The 19,721-nt window shown below is 32.5% G+C and overlaps 3 protein-coding genes across 3 annotated transcripts; 2 read left to right on the forward strand and 1 right to left on the reverse strand.

Moving 5' to 3' along the window:
• The first annotated feature begins 5,645 nt into the window (after positions 1 to 5,645).
• Positions 5,646 to 5,942, forward strand: LOC106344512. Its single transcript, XM_013783877.1, has one exon. The coding sequence runs from the start codon at positions 5,646 to 5,648 to the stop codon at positions 5,940 to 5,942; it is 297 nt and encodes a 98-aa protein (XP_013639331.1).
• A 2,588-nt stretch (positions 5,943 to 8,530) lies between these two features.
• LOC106343466 (lysM domain-containing GPI-anchored protein 1) lies at positions 8,531 to 10,268 on the forward strand. Its single transcript, XM_013782687.1, has 5 exons — positions 8,531 to 9,194; positions 9,283 to 9,400; positions 9,503 to 9,664; positions 9,750 to 9,781; positions 9,868 to 10,268. Exons 1-5 carry the CDS (start codon positions 8,531 to 8,533, stop codon positions 10,140 to 10,142), a joined length of 1,251 nt encoding a protein of 416 aa, XP_013638141.1. The 3' UTR covers positions 10,143 to 10,268.
• Positions 10,269 to 10,771: 503 nt separating this feature from the next.
• Positions 10,772 to 13,047, reverse strand: LOC106344513 (WAT1-related protein At1g21890; the record flags this gene model as incomplete). Its single annotated transcript, XM_013783878.1, has 7 exons — positions 12,845 to 13,047; positions 12,584 to 12,646; positions 12,323 to 12,439; positions 11,589 to 11,856; positions 11,341 to 11,499; positions 11,099 to 11,250; positions 10,772 to 11,000 (listed from the first exon to the last, which is right to left on the reverse strand). Coding segments are annotated over exons 1-7 (1,191 nt in total), but the record flags the coding sequence as incomplete, so codon positions are not given.
• Positions 13,048 to 19,721: the final 6,674 nt, after the last annotated feature.

Consider the following 19,721-nt stretch of genomic DNA (forward strand, 5'->3'; position numbering starts at 1 on the left):
GATGAATATCACAACTTAGCAATCTATAGTTGGGGCTAATCCCTCGTAACCTATCTGAACCCTAAACCTAACAGGTGGATCTATTCAGACATGAAGTTGTCACAGAAAATCATAGATGAATAGATAAGAAATTGCAATAGATATAAAAAACCAATGGAGTACCAGGAGGACTCTGAAGGAGTTCATTCCTTCTCTCCTAACTAAGAACTATGAATTAAAGAAAGCTTTGATAGCGTAGCCATCAACAATGGCTTATAAATAACATAAATAGGGTTTATGGTCGTCCAAAAGTATTCTGGTAATTTGTGGTTGCTTCTGGGCTTCAGTCGTTCATAAAATATGCTCAGCCCATATTCTGGCATCACCGTCGATCGACATCAATGCTGTTTCATCGATCGACAGTCCTTCATCTCCTCGATAGCTTCCTCTCGCGAGGCAGACTGACCACTCTTCAGTAAAACATGCATAACCTCTGCTACAGGATGCTGATTGACCTCAAACCGGCGGGATTGGAAAGATAACTCAAATTTCTATCTTGTATCAAAATATGGGCTCAACCTAACGGTAGAAAGGTCTCCATACATAGCTAAACATCTGACGCGCCTGTGCAGTTGTACACCTCAAAAGGCTCCAAAATCACCACATTTCTCCAGAACGTACATGGACCTGTAAATACTTTAAAAAGACTCTATATAGTAGTAATTAGTTATTAAAACACTTATTAACCATGGTTAAAAGCGGGTAAAATCCATGGTCTATCAGTGGCTCATCTATCTTATATATTATTTAAGATCCCTTCCAACTACCAATATGAGATACTTTGTGTCTAATACACCCCGTCAAGATGATGTCTCTTTGAGTTTCAATCTCGGAATGTTCGGACAAGGATTGATGGGCCAACTTTGGGCTAGATCAATGTGGATCGGATCAGACTACGTGGATCGGACCCTGATACCATGTTAACCTAGATGGACGTCTAACCTAAAACCAATTGGTGATAATTGGAGTGGCACATCTATCTTATATATTATTTAGGATCCTTTTCAACTATCGATGTGAGATACTTTGTGTCTAATAGTTAGTAGCTTAGTATAATGGGCATCCATCAAAATCTAGTAGATGCAAGGAACTTATGGGTTCCTCAAAAACTATTTTTGGTTAGAGAATACTAATTATTTTCTTAATGTATTATGGATATTTTTTTAAGAAAAAAATTGCGAATGCAAATATGGAACATTCGAGGTTCAGGAATAAAATAGCTTATATAAACCAAAACGAAGAAAGAGTAACAGTCAAGATGCGAGCTCTGGACAATATATTTCCAGATATTGGTTACAAATTAAAGACAGCCATTTGCCACTTAGATATGCATCGTGTTGATTGATATTTTTAACATGAACAGTTAGTTATGATTTATTCATAGAAAATAGTTGTTAAGAAAACCAAACAATATAACATACCTCAAAATATTTACCCAAAAAAGGAACATTCAACAAATTTACATCCTAATAACTCCTAAAATCAGCTAATACTATTTATACTATATACATATATAAATACATCTACATCAACTCAACATTCTCACCAAATCATCTTATTTCGAAATTACAATAAACAAACATACACCATTAGAAAAGTGCAAAAATCAGAATACTTACAATATGGCAATTCAAATGTCAAAGAAAGTTGCTATTGTTTTGATTATTGTAATTTTATTTACAATAAGTTTTTCAGCACAAGTCTCTCATTCTAAAACAATAGATGTAGGGTGTGTAAAAAACTGTATTGTGAATCAATGCATGAAAGCATCAAAGAAGGCGACTCCAGCAACATGTGACAATCCATGCAAGACAATATGTACTGCAACAGGTATTAAGAGTTACATCATTCCACGAGGTGGTGGTCGTGATCCAGTGAAAGCATTTTGCATAACATTTAAATGGTTCTGCAAAAATTAATAGAGAAGTACATAATTGTATAATTTCTATGTATATGTTATATATTTACATTTTCATATCATATATCGATTAATATCTCATGTATGTGTTTATTTTTCTTCTGAAACAAAAAAAAACTAATAATTTGAATCATGGTATAATCACACTGAACGATTAGTTGAAGACTCTTGTAAATCCTAAAATCTACACTATGTATTTGATAGTGATCGAGAGTTTAATCTAGGGAAGATAAAATATGTAGGCAACGATATATTTATAACACAACGATATAATAAATTTTCAGTAGGCAAAAATGGACTTTATTGATGAATAAGGGTGAATACAATGAATGAATTGAGATCGAATGTTACAAGTGAGATCAATAAGATAAAAAGCTAAAGCTAGATGAAAACAAGGTCGAAGTGTGGGTGTAGCTCTCTCTAGGGCTTTCAACGTGTGCTTCTTCATGTGCCTCGATCTCCTTTTGTAGTGGATTGAGTCCAGGATCTTCGCAACCGTTCCGCGATCTCTGGCTCCCCGAATCGATCTCTTCCTACTCGTCGCAGCCGGGCCTCTTTGTTGGTCGTGTGGCCCAAATTATTTAGACCCAATTGCCTAATTGGTTGAAATTGGGTCCAACAACTCTAGGCTCTTAGAAGTTGTTCATGCCAACAACACATCTAGCAGATTGTAATGAATATGTTATCCATCAATATTTCAAAAATAAACTCATCAAATAGTTTTTTAGATCAATACGTTGCCATAAATTGCAACCTATAGAAACCTATTAAATTATATATCCTCATTAAGCTAACTCATAGCATGCCGATTTACATTTAATTTATGGTAGTGATTTCACCTTGGCTCATGTTCTATCTAACATTAGGTGTGACACATGACAAATCTATCAGGAATTAAAATAATCAGCCTTCTCAAAAACTTAACTCAATCAAATTTCTGGCAGATATTCCTTCGACTACCGGCAATGGCTTGTCTCATTCACTCTATCATATGATATAGCAAATTTGAACTCTTTGAAAGACCAAAGTACACAAAGTTAGTTAGTAATATAAGAAATAATTTTCTTTTTTTCCCGCCTTGATACGGTGGTCACGAAAAGCTTGATGTAGCAACGAGTCTTGATAACCCTCTGCCTTGCGCTTGCTTCAATGGTACCGATAATTCTCTGCTGGCGGTTTATTTTTCGTATGTTGTGAGTGATGTTGATACTTTGGCTGGAATCGCGAGGAGGTACCAACTGTGTGATCAATATCTAAATATTTAGATGGATCTAACCTGAACAGTGCAACGTGAGTGTTTCGTTTGGATTGTAGGCTTTTCTACTGGCAGAACTCAACTTTGATAGTTATACCAATTCCAGACAGTTAGTAGCTTAGCATAATGGGCATCCATCAAAATCTAGAAGATACAAAGAACGTTTGTTTTCCTTACAAACTAATTTTTGGCTTAAATGCTAAATATTTTCTTAATGTATGGATATTGTGAATGAAAATATTAGCATTTGAGGTTCATGAATATAACTTACCCAACAACAAAGAAAGAGCATCAGTCAAGATTCCCACCTCTGGAAAATATCTTTCCAGTTCTCGAATACTTGGTTACAAATTAAAGACAAGTATTTGCCAATTAGAAATACCTCGTGTAGATTGATATTATCAGTGTTAACAATTAGTTATGATTTATTCATAGAAAATAGTTGTTAAGATGACCAAACAATATAAGATACCTCAACATATTTACCAAAAAAAGGAATAGAAAGCAAATTAACATCCTCGTAACTTCTTAAAAACAACTAATTAATACTAATATCACTAACATATATAAATACACCAACTCAACATTCTTACCAAATCATCTTATTTCAAAATCACAATAAACAAACGTATACCATTAGAAAGGTGTAAAATTCACAATACTTACAATATGGCAATTCAAACATCAAAGAAAATTGCTAGTGTGTTGATTGTTGTAATCTTATTTACAATAACTTTTTCAGCACAAGTCACTCATTCTAAAACAATAGATGTAGGGTGTGTAAAAGACTGTATTGTGAATCAATGCATGAAAGCATCAAAAAAGGCGATTCCAGCAACATGTGACAATCCATGCAAGACAATATGTACTGCAACGGGAATTAAGAGTTACATCATTCCACGAGGTGGTGGTCGTGATCCAGTGAAAGCATTTTGCATAACATTTAAATGGTTCTGCAAGAATTAATAGAGAAGTACATAATTGTATAATTTCTATGTATATATTATATATTTACATTTTCATATCATATATCAATTAATATCTCATGTATATGTTTATTTTTCTTCGGAAACAAAAAAAAAACTAATAATTTGAATCTTGGTATAATCACACTAAATGATTAGTTGAAGACCCAAGCTCTTAGAAGTTGTTCATCCCAACAACACATCTAGCAGATTGTAATGAATAGGTTATCCATCAATATTTCAAAAATAAACTCATCAAATAGTTGTTTAGATCAATACGTTGCCATAAATTGCAACCTATAGAAACCTATTAAATTATATATCCTCATTAAGGTAACTCATAGCATGCCTATTTATATTTAATTTATGGTAGTGATATCAACTTGGTTCATGTTCTATCTAACATTAGGTGTAACACATGACAAATCTATCAGAAATTAAAATAATCAGCCTTCTCAAAAAATTAATTCAATCAAATTTATGGCAGATATTCCTTCGACAGGCGGCACTGGCTTGTCTCCTTCACCCTATCATATGATATAGCAAATTTGGAAATCATTGAAAGATCAAAGTACACAAAGTTAGTTAGTAATATAAGAAATGATTTTCTTTTTTTCCCGCCTTGATACGGTGGTCACGAAAAGCTTGATGTAGCGACGAGTCTTGATAACCCTCTATTTTGCGCTTGCTTCAATGGTACCGATAATTCTCTGTTGGCGGTCTATTTGTCATATGTTGTGAGTGATGTTGATACTTTGGCTGGAATCGCGAGGAGGTACCAACTGTATGATCAATATCTAAACATTTAGATGGATCTAACCTGAACAGTGCAATGTGAGTGTTTCATTTGGATTGTAGGTTTTTCTACTGGCAGAACTCAACTTTGATAGTTATACCAATTCCAGACAGTTAGTAGCTTAGCATAATGGGCATCCATCAAAATCTAGAAGATACAAAGAACGTTTGTTTTCCTTACAAACTAATTTTTGGCTTAAATGCTAAATATTTTCTTAATGTATGGATATTGTGAATGCAAATATTAGCATTTGAGGTTCATGAATATAACTTACCCAACAACAAAGAAAGAGCTACAGCCAAGATGCCCACCTCTGGAAAATATCTTTCCAGTTCTCGAATACTTGGTTACAAATTAAAGACAAGTATTTGCCAATTAGAAATACCTCGTGTAGATTGATATTATCAGTGTTAACAATTAGTTATGATTTATTCATAGAAAATAGTTGTTAAGATGACCAAACAATATAAGATACCTCAACATATTTACCAAAAAAAGGAATAGAAAGCAAATTAACATCCTCGTAACTTCTTAAAAACAACTAATTAATACTAATGTCACTAACATATATAAATACACCAACTCAACATTCTTACCAAATCATCTTATTTCAAAATCACAATAAACAAATATATACCATTAGAAAGGTGTAAAAATCACAATACTTACAATATGGCAATTCAAACATCAAAGAAAATTGCTAGTGTGTTGATTGTTGTAATCTTATTTACAATAACTTTTTCAGCACAAGTCTCTCATTCTAAAATGCTAGACGAAGGATGTGTAAACAACTGTATTGTGAATCAATGCATGAAAGCATCAAAGAAGGCGACTCCAGCAGCATGTGACAATCCATGCAAGACAATATGTACTAAAGTGGGTATTAAGAGTTACATCGTTCCACGAGATGGTGGCCGTGATCCAATAAAAATATTCTGCAGGACATTTACCTGGTTCTGTGACAATTAATAGGAAAGTATATAATTGTATATTTTCTATGGATATGTCATGTGTTTACATTTCATATCATTATATATCGATTAATATCTCATATATGTGTTTATTCTTTTTCCCAAACAATATTTTTTCTATAGTGTCAATCATGGTATAATCACACTGAATGATTAGTTGAAGACTCTAAAACTCTTGGAAGATTTTCATCTCAACATCTACTAGATGATTGCAAACGAATTTAGGTTCAAATATGGTAGTGATTTCACCTTATTTCTATCTAACATTAGGCGTAACACATAACAAATCTATGAAGAAGTATGAACCAACCTACTCAAAAACTCGATTCAAACCAATTTCCGACAGATATTCTCCTTCACCCTATTTTTACCATATGATACAGAAAATTTGGGAACCGTTGAAAGATCAAAGTATACTACGTTAACTAGATGATAACTCGCGCCCTGTGCGGGGTGATTTAAAAATAATATATAATATACTTAGATATTATAAATAATATACATTTTGTCATCAATAACATATTTTACATTTGATTAGAGGTGGACATTCGAGTACTATTTGGTTCGGTTTGGATCCTCGAGAGTTTGGATCTTTGCGGGTTTGGGTTCGGGTTTGGGTTCGGATAATCTATTTAAATTTTTTCAAAAATAAAAGTTCATATATACTTTAAATTTTCAAAATCTAAAAATAAAAATAATATATAACATATAAATTTGAATAATGTATGCCAAAATACTTAAACTTAACATAAAAATTGGTTTAGCTTAAACATTTGGATAGGAAATCAATAGTTTTTTTTAAAGTATTTTAGGTATTTTAAGTATTTCTTAGCTATTTTAAACATGTATTTATAACTATTTTAATGTATTTCCAAGTATTTTGGACAACTTAAAAATGTCATATATATTTTATATTATAAATCTTGTTTGGATATATTTGGATACCTAAAATATTACGGTTTGGATCGGGTTCGGTTCCGATTCTCTAGATACCAAAATTTTGAACCCATTTGGATATCTAACCAATTTTGGTTAAAGTTCAGTACTATTCTTTGGATGGGTCTTGGTTCGGTTTTTATGGATTCAGATTTTTTGCCCAACCTTTTATTTTTATTGTGATAAAATTTTAACGAAAATGATGATGGTTCATATTGATTTTGGGTATGAAACAATTTTTAAACCAAAACACATTTTACTATGTACATAACCCATTTAGTTAATCACTAAAAACTGTTTTAGGCCAATTTAAGAAAATGACGATGGTTCATATCGGTTCTAGGCAAATTTCAGTATTAAAATATTAAGGTCTCAATATTCTTTCAATGCAAATTTCAAAATTAACATATTTATGGATTTTTAAATGGCACATAGTTTAATTTAAACGATATTAAATATATATATACATATATTATTTAATATGAATATTTATTAAATAAAAATTTATATTAAGACGATTGTATGATCATTTGTATCTTGTTATAACAAAACAATTAAGCCGTTGATCACAAAATTTTCAAAAGGATTTTTAACAATTTTTTTTTAATTTGAAATCGTTTTAAAAATTTCAAAATGTAACATGTAAGAAAAAATCTATTTTTTATTATATGGTAATGTGATTGTTTAATTTACTTTAATAATATAAAATTAAACAAAAATGAGGAATGATGCAAAAATTGTTATCAAATCTTTATTATTCATAATCATTAATGGTCATATATATATATATATATATATATATATATATATATATATATGTTAATCATATTAGGTAATTCTATAGCTTTTATTTAAGGAATGAATACACATTTCTTATATTTTGGGTTAATATACTGTTTTTTAGTAATTAAATTTTGGACCAATATTTTTCGATTGATTCTTAGGCTGTCATGTAAGCTAAATTGACATCCTAATTAAATGATATCTAAATATGATATTTTTTAATTAATACAAATTTAAGGTTACAATTTTTCAAATAATCATTAATTAATATATAGGGAATAATATAAGAAAGGATCATATGATAATATGGTGGACACGGAAAGCTTAAAAACTCTGTTTGAGGGAAAGAATATTTAACGCGTCTCTTTTAGCAATTAAAGTAACAGGCTATTAAAAAAAATTCTTTGCTTTAGCGTCTCTAAAAAGTAAAATGGGCCTTTCTGAGTGGGCCTCAGTTCATGTCAAGTAAATTTACCGCCATACCCTTCTTCCGGACATCGCGAACTTCACAAATGCCACGCCAGCGGTTGTATTAAACCGGTCAAACGAGTTTACGAAGAAAGGGCAAATCAGTCACAAACATAAACAAATGTCTGTCTCGGACATCGCGAAGCTACCGTTCTGTGTTCGCTCTGTACAACACATTTGTCTGTTTCTCCCTCTCTCTCTCTCTCCTCTATTTCAAAATACTTCTCTCACTCTCTCCTGAAGGAAGAAGAAAGCCAGTGATAAAAGAGAGATTCGTCCTCTATCAAACCTGAAATCTCCAGACCAGTCTTCAGATTGTCTGAACCTTGTCCATTTGTACAGTGAGGAGTTTCCTGTAAAAGAGAGAGAGATAGAGAGTCTAAAACCCTAGAAGAAAGTATGAGAAACCCAGAAAAACCCATCTTCTTAGTGTTTCTGATACTGGCTTCGAGCTCACTCTTCTTCACAGCAACAGCCAAATCAACCATCGAGCCATGCTCAAGCAACGACACCTGCAACTCCTTACTCGGCTACACTCTCTACACCGACCTCAAAGTCTCGGAAGTGGCCTCCCTCTTCCAAGTAGACCCAATCTCAATCCTCCTCGTAAACGCCATCGACATCTCTTACCCCGACGTCGAGAACCACATCCTCCCATCAAAGCTCTTCCTCAAGATCCCACTCACCTGCTCCTGCGTCGACGGCATCAGAAAATCCGTCTCCACCCGTTACAAAACCCGACCTTCCGACACGCTGGGGTCCATCGCAGACTCTGTCTACGGCGGTCTCGTCTCCGCAGAGCAGATCCAGGAGGCTAACTCGGTTAACGACCCGTCGGTGCTCGATGTCGGGACGAGTCTTGTTGTCCCTCTCCCCTGCGCTTGCTTCAACGGGACTGATAACTCTCTCCCGGCGGTTTATCTGTCGTACGTTGTGAAGGATGTTGATACTTTGGCCGGAATCGCGAGGAGGTACTCGACTACGGTTACGGATTTGATGAACGTGAATGCTATGGGAGCTCCTGATGTTAGCTCCGGTGATATCCTCGCTGTTCCTTTGTCAGGTGAAGCTCACCTTTACTGATATTTGAGGGGTTTCTATTATTAGTTTTACCAGTTTCCTAATTGGGATTCTGGGTCTTTGCCTCTCAGCTTGTGCTTCAAACTTTCCCAAGTATGCTTCGGATTTTGGATTGATTGTTCCAAATGGTACCTACGCTCTAGCTGCAGGTCATTGCGTGCAATGTAGCTGTGCTCTAGGGAGCCGCAGGTAATAATATTATCAAAGATTCGCTCCTTTTCTCTTAAGATGTGTTATTTTTGATGTGACTAATCAGTTTGTTTATTGAATTGTGTGTGTGATGTGATGCAGTTTGTATTGTGAGCCTGCTTCGTTAGCAGTCTCTTGCTCGACTATGCAGTGTAGGGGCAGCAACCTCATGCTCGGTAACATCACGGTGCAGCAGAGTAGCGCTGGCTGTAATGTTACAAGCTGTGATTATAATGGTTTCGCTAACGGCACTATCTTGACCACGTAAGTAAATTTACATTCACATTGGCTTCTCCCTCATCAACATGACTACACACTTATTATCATTTGTGTTCTCTTTCGTTTACAGGCTAACTAAGTCTCTTCAACCACGATGTCCCGGTAAGTTCTCACTAAACTCTTATCTCTTTCATAGAAGAACCAGCTGCTAGTTGGCACTGGTCTAATGTAACTGCAATGTAACGCAGGACCACAACAATTTGCACCGCTTCTAGCTCCACCGGATACTCTTCCTAAGGATATAATGTATGCACCAGCGCCTTCACCGGATTTTGATGGACCAGGATCCATAGCATCGTCGCCACGATCATCTATAATTCCTCCAGGGGGTGGTTCCTTCCCAGGTAACCCCGCTAATGGTCCAGCTGGAAGCATCTCAATGGCCACTGCCTCCTCCGTTAGCCACTTCTTTGTCACATTTCTCATCTCCATTTCTTCATTCTCCTTTGTTTTCTCTTCTTGATTGATTCATTCAACAACATTTTGTTTTATTTTTCCGTGCATTTAAAAACTCTGGATGAGCTAAACCGAAAGACTATTGATTATTTTGAAGTTGAGTGTCTCACAAAAACGTTCAAGTTAAAACCTATATGATGATTTAGTTCATCTCATCAGTTACATCTTATCTCCCACTATCTTTTTGTAACCAGCGGAATGCAAATTAAAAAGAAAAGGAAACAACACATAAAACTATATATTATTGAGAAAAAACGCACAGATTATGTCTCTTTGCAAGTGTCTTCAAATTTCGGGGATGTATTCAATTTAACATTTGATGTGATTTGATTTTTAATGGGGTTTTAGATGATTTCAATAAGTTGCAGAGATTTAAGTGACTTTTGTTAAACTACTCTAGAATATCACCTAAAACTATGGGATTTGAGTTTTAATTTTTTTAACTAAGAAATCATACCCAAACACCCTAAAATCACCTGAAAACTTTAAAACTCCACAACTTAAAATATTTTCAATAACAGTGGATTTCAGAGTACTTTAAGAAATGTCAAATTCAATAACAGTGGATTTTAAATGAGTTTTTAAAATTCATGTTTCAATAACAGTGGATTTGTCATTTTAATACAAATCACCTGAAACTCTCAGTTGAATACATCCCCGTTCAGTAGCCTTATTGGTCTCCTGGCCTTGCTTTGTTTTCATCTCCGGTTCTCCAGCTAATCCCTTACCAGCTACCACCGGTTTAACCGGACTCTTAACTGGAAGCCTTTTGCTAATTTTGTCATCATCAGTCATTCTCTTGTCTTTGCCTTTACCCCAGACAACAGTGTATAGGCCCGCGATTATAAATATCGTCCCAATCACACTGAAAGTTTTTAGTAGATAACAATTTATTAATTGCGTTTGAAAATTTATTAATTGCGTTGTTGATATTATAGAGAGAAAAATAAATGAGAAAAGCACCTTCCGAGATGAATACTTTCAGACAAGACAACAACACCAAGAGCTGCAGTTATAACGACACAAAGAGGATTAAATGTCGCAACGAAAACTGGTCCTCTTTCTCTCATCACTACTCCTTGCACGTAATACGCCACTCCCGAACATATCACCCCCTAATCACCATTTAATCTTGTTGATTAATTAACATAAAATATCAGTATGTATGCTTACAAAATTAAAGTTAATTTATACTATATACTTACGGAGTAAGCGGCGGCGAAGAGATTGGAGTCGAAGCCGATTTTCCAAGCGCTCAGATCACGTACCGTTACCAATGAGACGGCGGTTCCTTCTAATGTTCCCATTAAACATATTAAAGCCGTTAATGACAGTTCAGCTGGGTACTTCTTCAGCGTAAACGACTGCGTTTTTAAAACGTGACAAGACCATCGTTAGATGTTTTCTCTACGGTTCATGAATATACCGGAAGTTGTAACTAGTTGGTACTTACTTGTAGAATGAAGAAACCGGCCCAACCAAAAGTTCTTCCCAACAACATAAGTGTTCCCGGGATCCAGTGTTTGTCTAAATCCGCCGATGCTGCACCACCGTGGGATCCTCCTCCTGCACCGTCATCTCCGCCTCCGCCACTGCCGAATTTTATAAAATCAATGATTGGACCTTTGTAGAGAGTCATGAGAAGTGCTCCGGAGACTGTAATGACTGTTCCGACAACTTTGGCTATGCTTCGTACCTTCTTAAAGTTAACGCTCTCTAATCTGAAATTTATATAAACAAATCTATTTAATGATCGATCGAGCTTTATGTCTAGTTATTATATTAAAATTACATGTGCATGAAAAAAAGTCGTGTTCTATACATACATATATATATATATATATATTGCCCCTATAGACTTATAAATTAATAATGACATCTTACGTAAGTAGAAGTGATCCCATTATATTTCTTTCGGTGCTTATTAATTAATTATTCAAGTGGTATCGTGTTCCACGAACATACTAACTGTGTTTTCGTATGATTCGGTAATCGTGTTCCCACGGCATGGGAATTAAAAGTCAAAAAGGTTAATTAATTCTCAGAATAAAAACATAATCAAAGTTCAAAAAAATTGCATTAGTATGCTGATAAGAAAAAAATTAATTTTATGATGGAATCAATATGAATCTAATCATGAAATGCTTAATTAATTTATTTACAATAGTAAATAAAATAAATGTAAACCTGAAAATGATGGCCAAGACAAAGGTGATGGCGGGTAGGACATTAGCGGTAGCAGAAGCGAAAGTTGCTGATGTGTAAGTCATCCCGACGTAGTAGAGATTCTGATCCAGCACCGGCCTGTCATTTTTAACACATTTATTTAACGTTTGTTTAATTTTCTTAGCCATATATAAGAACATCAAAACAAAAAGAAAATTTTACGGAGATTATTCTTATAGTTTTTGTGTGAATGAAGTATGAGACTACTAGACGAGTACTTACTCAATAAATCCGAGAAGCGCGATTTGTAGGAATATTCGGAACGTCATCTTCGGCCTTATTTTCCTGCATAATCATAACAATAGCACAAATTGCATACTTGCGTAAGTTAAGTTATGTATTAACTTAAACTTGTATGTATAACCTAGATACGGCCACTCATTAACCTTATTTCTGGTGAGTTTTATGTTGAAAATCTATGACACGTTTACACACAAAATAAGAAACAAACTTATATATAGAGATCAAATTAAATAACCATACCTTTCATGAAAAAGAGCAAACGGAGCGATGACAACGGTGGCGATTGCATGGCGATAAACAGCTAGAATGTAATGGTTCATGCCATGCTTAAGAGACACCATGGTGATTATGTACATACCGGCATAACCAAATTGCATAGATATCATTGCTAAGTATGGTTTCACTCTGTTCATTAAGCTTCCCCACATTTTCTCACTCTCCATTTATCTCTCTTTCTCTCTCTGTGTTTCTCTTTTTTTTTTATTGTATTTGATGTATTAATAGTGTACTTAGTTATGACTGTACGATTATGCTAGAAGAGATTACTTGCTTATATAGCCTAATTAGGCTGACACAAGCTGACACGAAAGGCAATAGAGGAGTGCATATGTACAGCCATTGGTTATTTAGGCATCGCTTTTAGTTACAGATTTTTAATTGTTATCAAATTAGTATCCATTATGTGTGGCTAACTATAGTCTTGTTATATATAATCAAAACCGGCTTAGATCGATTGTAAGTTTATCTGGTTAGATTCATATATACTTTAATTTAATTATTGGACTATTGGTTGTGAAGACTTGCGTATGAGAATAATGTTGCACTGTTATTGGAATAAATATGTTGATAATTACGATGGCTCAAAGATATCTAACGTAGAATGTTTGTGCCAAAGTGTATTGTTATATTGATAACGAATCATAAACTATCGTACCAATAAAAAGAATGTAATGTAGCAATGTATACCATATTATATGTAAGGGCATACTTATTTGTCAAAGAGTTTTTCTAATAAATTGTTTAGTAAAATTAAGTAATTATCATGTTTAATATTTGTGAAATAGCCAAAAACATCAATCTTTCAATTATAGAAGGACTATTTGGTTTTACCTTTATTTAAAATGTAGTACTCTAAAGATAATATTTCTTACAATTTCCTCATATTTGCGTTTTAAGAAATACTAGATCTCGATCCGCGCAACTGCGCGAATTTTTGTTTTCATTTATTTTTATATAAACATTTTGTTTTCAATTCTAAATTGGTATATATTATAATATATATGTGTCTATCAATTTTTAAAACATAATAAGTTTACGGCATGTTTTTTTCATTGAATAGATTGTTTCAAACTTTCACATGTATTTGTATCTTCTTCTATATATATATTTTTGGATTATTATTCCATTATTAAAATCATTATTATATACATAAAGATTAGTAAAATATTGTTTTATTGTCATATTCAAAGATATTGTAACCTTTCACAAATTTAGAAATATTTTTTAAAAATAAACTTTTCGCTTCACATATTTATATTATCGAGTAAATAATTAAACATTTAGTTTTTGTTTAATTTTTTAAAATAAACTATATAGTTTAAAATTTGTTTTCATTGGTTTAAGGAAGTAAAGATTAATCATTGTTAGATAATATAATTTTTGTTATTTAAAAAAAAATATTTATAATTTTAAAAGTTAACATCGACAAATATTTAAATAATTAACAAATGGAAGTATAGTATTACAAAATTTTAATTATATCTATTTAATTTATATTATCTATAAATCCAATGGATCATCTATTGTTTAAATCTAATTATTGATAATCTAATAAAAATTTCTGGTAGACCCAAAATTTGAATGATAAGATTAGAGATTAAATGTAACATGATTTTTTAGGAATATGTCCATTAGGTCCATTTTTAAAAAATCACATATGAATAGAGGTTGTGACTTCTGTTTTAATATATAAGATTATACACAATTTGATAGTTTTATTTGTATCAATTGAATTAAAGTAAACATGCAAAATAGAGAGTGAGTATGAGATAGTATATAAATTTATATTTCTAGTATCCACTAAAAATTTCATATGAAATCTAAATACTATAAAATAATGTGGATTATAAAATTATTTATCTTAAATTTTGATCAATAAAATTAATTTCTAGTAGTCTAATTTTCATAATATTTTTAAATAATATATTTATGGTTTTGGATCTGAAAATTTTAATTAGGATCTAGTTTTGTTTTTAGATATAATTATTATATGGTGAGTGAAGCTGATTTTATCGTATTGACCAACCGTACATTTTGATGCTAAAATTTTATATGAGTGAATTTCTTATTTTGGGTTTTATCTTATTGTCCATCCATATTTTTCTACCAATCATGTATTGGTTTAATATAATCAATAATCAAACAACACAACCTGCAATTTCTTTTCCCGTTCGACTGCTAGGACCCACGACCCGCACCTGTTGACTAGTTTCATAAAACTTAAACTAATGCTAGTATAAGAGCACCTTTATCCCACGTTTCTACGCTGGGTTTTTAGGAAAAAGTAAATGTGGGTCCCACTGAAACCAGAGAAAACGTCTCCAGAAATTGCGAATAGGAGACGTCCGTTCAACTATTCGCGGGTCCCACTTACACGTAATTGTTCGTGATTGGTTTGATTTTAATTTTTTTTTTTTAAATAAAAAAAATAATAATAAAAAACGTATATGCGATAAAGAAGCTCTTAGTGCTGAAAACAAGATCGATCACTACTATTGACTGACACGAATAAAGCTAATAACCAATAAATCATGCAAATCACAAATGAAACACGTAAGTGCAGGAGAATTATTTTAAATAATTCAACCGATCCTGCAAAAAAAAATGTTAGCGCAAGAACACAAGCTTTACACAATATCAAAACTGGCAGGAGAAAGCACACATCCAGATTTTGTTTCGAGACTGTCGATTAACCTCTTCTTAAAAACAAAACTTTTAGCAAATATCAGTATTGTTAGTGCAAAAGCATAAAAGATATTAAAAAAATTAAGAGTGTAGGAACCTTATTTTACTGATATTTGTAAAAAATAATAAGAACATAAATTAAAATTACAATACCGAAATATAAGAATAAAGACGAATTGCAGAGTTGAGATGGTTAATATCTTTTCTTAAATCTTTAAACGTCCCGTAGTGTGACGGTTTCATAGCGCTCAGATTCCAGGATACAACTGCAGCATTGTTTCTATTTACCATCACCCAAAAACAGAATCTATCGAACCTAATTTTTTGATGTATTCTCAGAAAAAATAAAAATAAAATAACTATTTCATGATGGGAGAATCTTTTGTTGTTTCACGTTCATGTTAGTCACTTTCCTTATGGCTAACAAGCCTTATTTATATGAAACTACGGGGTGTCCGCGCTACGCGCAGAATATTGTTTTTATTATTGCTAGAACATGATTTTTTGGATAATGTAATTATGTTGTCGTTTTTATTTGTTAAGATCATTATTTGGTGTTTTTAGTGTGTTATGTAGTAATAGATGATAGGTTAATATATTTTGTGTTTGTTTTTTTCGAATAATGTGTTGTTGTGTGTATAGTACTTGTTAGTAGTGAAATGAACATCTAACGTAAAATAATATTGAATTTCAATAACTTTGTTGATTCTAAGATTAACGGTTTCAGTGTCAAAATTGTATTATATTTTTTTCATATTTTTAAAAATTATAACTTTTAAGATGTTTTTTGCCCTCTCCCTATATTTTGACCTTGAGCCATCACCGTCTATGTATTTCCTTACCTTTCTGGTGTGCGGTGCTTCTCACCATCACCGGAAAAATACTTACATCTTTCTCTTGTTCTTCCTTGTCTTCTTCACCTGTGAGATTATATGGTATTTGTTGTAGATCAGATTTATGAGTTTTCAGTTTTTCGGTTGATTCTCACGGCATTGTTGGTTATTGACTGCTCATCATTTTTCTTAGATTTCAGCTGATGTTAGGAACTGCATCTTCTTGGTTGGGTCAGAGTTTAGTCGTTTTTGATGTTGTATTCCTCAACGTTGGCTTACCGTCAATAGTCACTGCTTGTCTTGATTTTCAAGATCTAATTTTTGGTGTTCTGACTTCTATGCTCTCTTTCATAGCTCGAGGACGGCTTCATAGTTTTCTAATTTTGTTTCGTCTCCCTTTCCCTCTCTATTCTCGCATCTCTTTGCAGCTTTCATCGCATCTCTAGTGGCTCTTCATTTCACCATGTTTGTCACTCGAGGTTTGGATAATGTTTTCGTTCGTGTATGTTATATGGGCTTGGAAGGTTATTTTTGGTCTCAAGTTTAGTCTCTAATTTCGTGGTGATTGTCTTCCATTGTCCCTCCCTCAAGTTGTTTCTTTTCTTTCCATGTTTCCTTTGGTATAGGTGTGCGGAATTAGTCTCTTGGAGCTTTGGTTCCTTCTATCCAAAGCTTTGTGGTTTTTCACTTGCATGACCGTGTTGTATATTCTTGTTTAGTTAGTGAGGTGTTTCTTACCTTTTAGCTACTGGTTGTGATTCTGGTGCTTTAGGCATATATATATGTTCCTGCTTCTAGGTGGCTTTGGCCTTTTGATTATTATTCTCCTTCTAACCCGCTTTCTTGGTTATTTGCGTTGGTGCTCTAGTTTCTTATTATTAGTTTGATTATCTTATGATATTGATAGTGAAATAAACATATATATAATTTATAAATGAAATAATAAAAATTAGTAAAAATAATAAAATGGTAAAAGTTTATGCTATTTTTAATTGTAAATAAATTAAATATTTAAAATATATTTATATTATTTTATTTATTTCTTGAATTTTAGGGACTGATAAGTGTGAGAATGATCAGATAGTACATAATTAGAGATTGATGGAACAAATTGCAATAATTTAAAAGTAAAAGGATTTAAATTACAAAAAAAAAATATGAGGACACATGTCAACAAACCACCATTTCACATGTCATAAGAAAGAGAAAAAACCAACTTTATATATATAGATGAGATGACATTACGTTATGGTTTTTAAAACCAAACGTTGAGAACAATGGAGTCAAGTCAAAAATCAATGTTGTCATTATGGTATTTGATTCCCTTTGACTTGATTTTTAATGACTTAACAATAAAAAATATATTATTTATTTGACCAAATCAAACATAAATAATATTCTTTTTAATTTGGGTTTGTATTTTATGTTTTACAAACATAAAGATAATCATCAATAAAAATTATATGAATAAGTAGTGAACCCAATATCCATCTAACAAATTCAAATCCAAACCCAAATATCCACTGTGTGACATTTGCTAAATTTTATACTTAGCCAAATTTTAAAGCTTTACAAGCTCTGTATGTCACTAACTTCAGACTTCTATTTCTCATTCACAACAACTTCGGTTTTGACCAGAGGTTACACTACTTCATAGTGTTTTTCAAACATTAGGTTATTCCGACGAACGTCTTCGGCCGAAAACTTACCGAAAAATAGTCTAAAACCATTTCGTCAAAAACGAGTTCCAACACTCATGGCTACTGGCCATTTCTTGACCGGAGCAAAAACAAACATCAAGATAAAAATCTAAAACCTTTAAAAGAAATTACGGTGAAAATCTTCTTAAGAAGACATAAATACAGATTCATCCATTCCAGTGTCGTGCTAGGTGACTTGCAGGTCCTGCTGCCCTCAGTAACATCCTGAAGCATCTTCTTCCCAGAGATATGTACGTCAAAATCGACAATAAAAGGGAGAGAGCATGCAGTCAGATTTCAGTTCGGCAAGAATTGAGTCAAAATCTTCCCCGATCACTTCTAATCTTTTCTTACGGAAAATCAGCATGTCTAACTCAAACTCGGAAGATGGAGCGTTCTCTTGGATCGACGTCCCTGCCATGGATCCCCATCAGAGTTTTTAGAGAACTCGTAGTCTTTATAAGGCAGGACTGAAATTCTGTATACAAGAAACTCTTTACCGTGGCCTTGATCGTTTCGAACTCGCGATCCGCCAAGACCACTGGTTCGGTCGTTCCTAGGAGATTTGCGTTTTTAAAATGAAACGGTCCTTCACAGTCACTTTAGACGTAGTGACGTGAGATGTGTTCGCTTTGTGAATTTAATATAAGATTTTTCTTATATTACTTCATACAAATGTATTCATTACAATGAGTAACGTGTGTGATTCTCATTTTTGCAGCATCTGTACACTTTAGTCACAAATATTTGTCTTATCTGTATAGATGCACAATCAAAATAAAATTTAGTTACCAGAATTGTTGGAACATTGTTGATTTCTCAGTTACAGAAAAAATATTATATTTACTGGACTTTTGTATTCATTTCTGTGCACCGTATATAGGGTTAGGTAAGGAGATAATAATACTAAAATTTTTAGTATTTGTGATTTGATTTGTAATTTACGGATATACAAAAAAATTATGGATGTTTACGAATACATTATCCATTTATTTAATACTAGCATATCTAAAAAAAACTATATGAGTTGTTTTATAAAATGTATCTTTTATATAATATAAAATAAAAGGTAAAAATTCGTAAAACTATATGTTTCATAAATTTCTATATTAATTAATTCTTAAAAATTCCAAATTATCAGGAAATTGTAGTTTTTACAAAGATTTTATATTTATTTTAAATTTAATATTTTTATAAGTAACTTTATAAATACAATTACTAAAACAATATGATAAAATAATAATTATATATAATTATACATTTAAAACTCTATATTTAATTGTAGATAAATGTTTATTTGTATCCAATAAGAGCGGAGCGGATATGTCTATTTCAATATTTTAGTATTTGTGATTTAATTTATTTTTCGTAAATATTAATTTTTAATATTTGAGTTGATCCAAAAATTTATGGATATTTAAATTTTCTGATAAAATTGAAATGAATGATAAATGAAATCAAATTTAATAGATAAAATGTCCAACTCTACGTATGAATGATCCATGCTTGAATTATCATCAGTTGTGTGGATGATGACAAAAAACCATATTGGGTTTTAACCAATGAGATGGCTAATTTAATATTAAATTTAAATATAATGCATAAGCCAGTGATCATAAG

This window comes from Brassica oleracea, chromosome C5, assembly GCF_000695525.1.
Source record: "Brassica oleracea var. oleracea cultivar TO1000 chromosome C5, BOL, whole genome shotgun sequence".
Classification (NCBI taxonomy): domain Eukaryota; kingdom Viridiplantae; phylum Streptophyta; class Magnoliopsida; order Brassicales; family Brassicaceae; genus Brassica; species Brassica oleracea.

What these genes read in the sequence shown, in the direction of transcription:
- LOC106344512 (XM_013783877.1), top strand. Translation starts at nt 5,646, where the DNA reads ATGGCAATTCAAACATCAAAGAAAATTGCTAGTGTGTTGATTGTTGTA.
- LOC106343466 (XM_013782687.1), top strand. Translation starts at nt 8,531, where the DNA reads ATGAGAAACCCAGAAAAACCCATCTTCTTAGTGTTTCTGATACTGGCT. An exon ending in TGTGCTCTAGGGAGCCGCAG is followed by an intron (nt 9,401 to 9,502) that starts GTAATAATATTA and finishes GATGTGATGCAG; the next exon opens with TTTGTATTGTGAGCCTGCTT. An exon ending in AACGGCACTATCTTGACCAC is followed by an intron (nt 9,665 to 9,749) that starts GTAAGTAAATTT and finishes TTTCGTTTACAG; the next exon opens with GCTAACTAAGTCTCTTCAAC.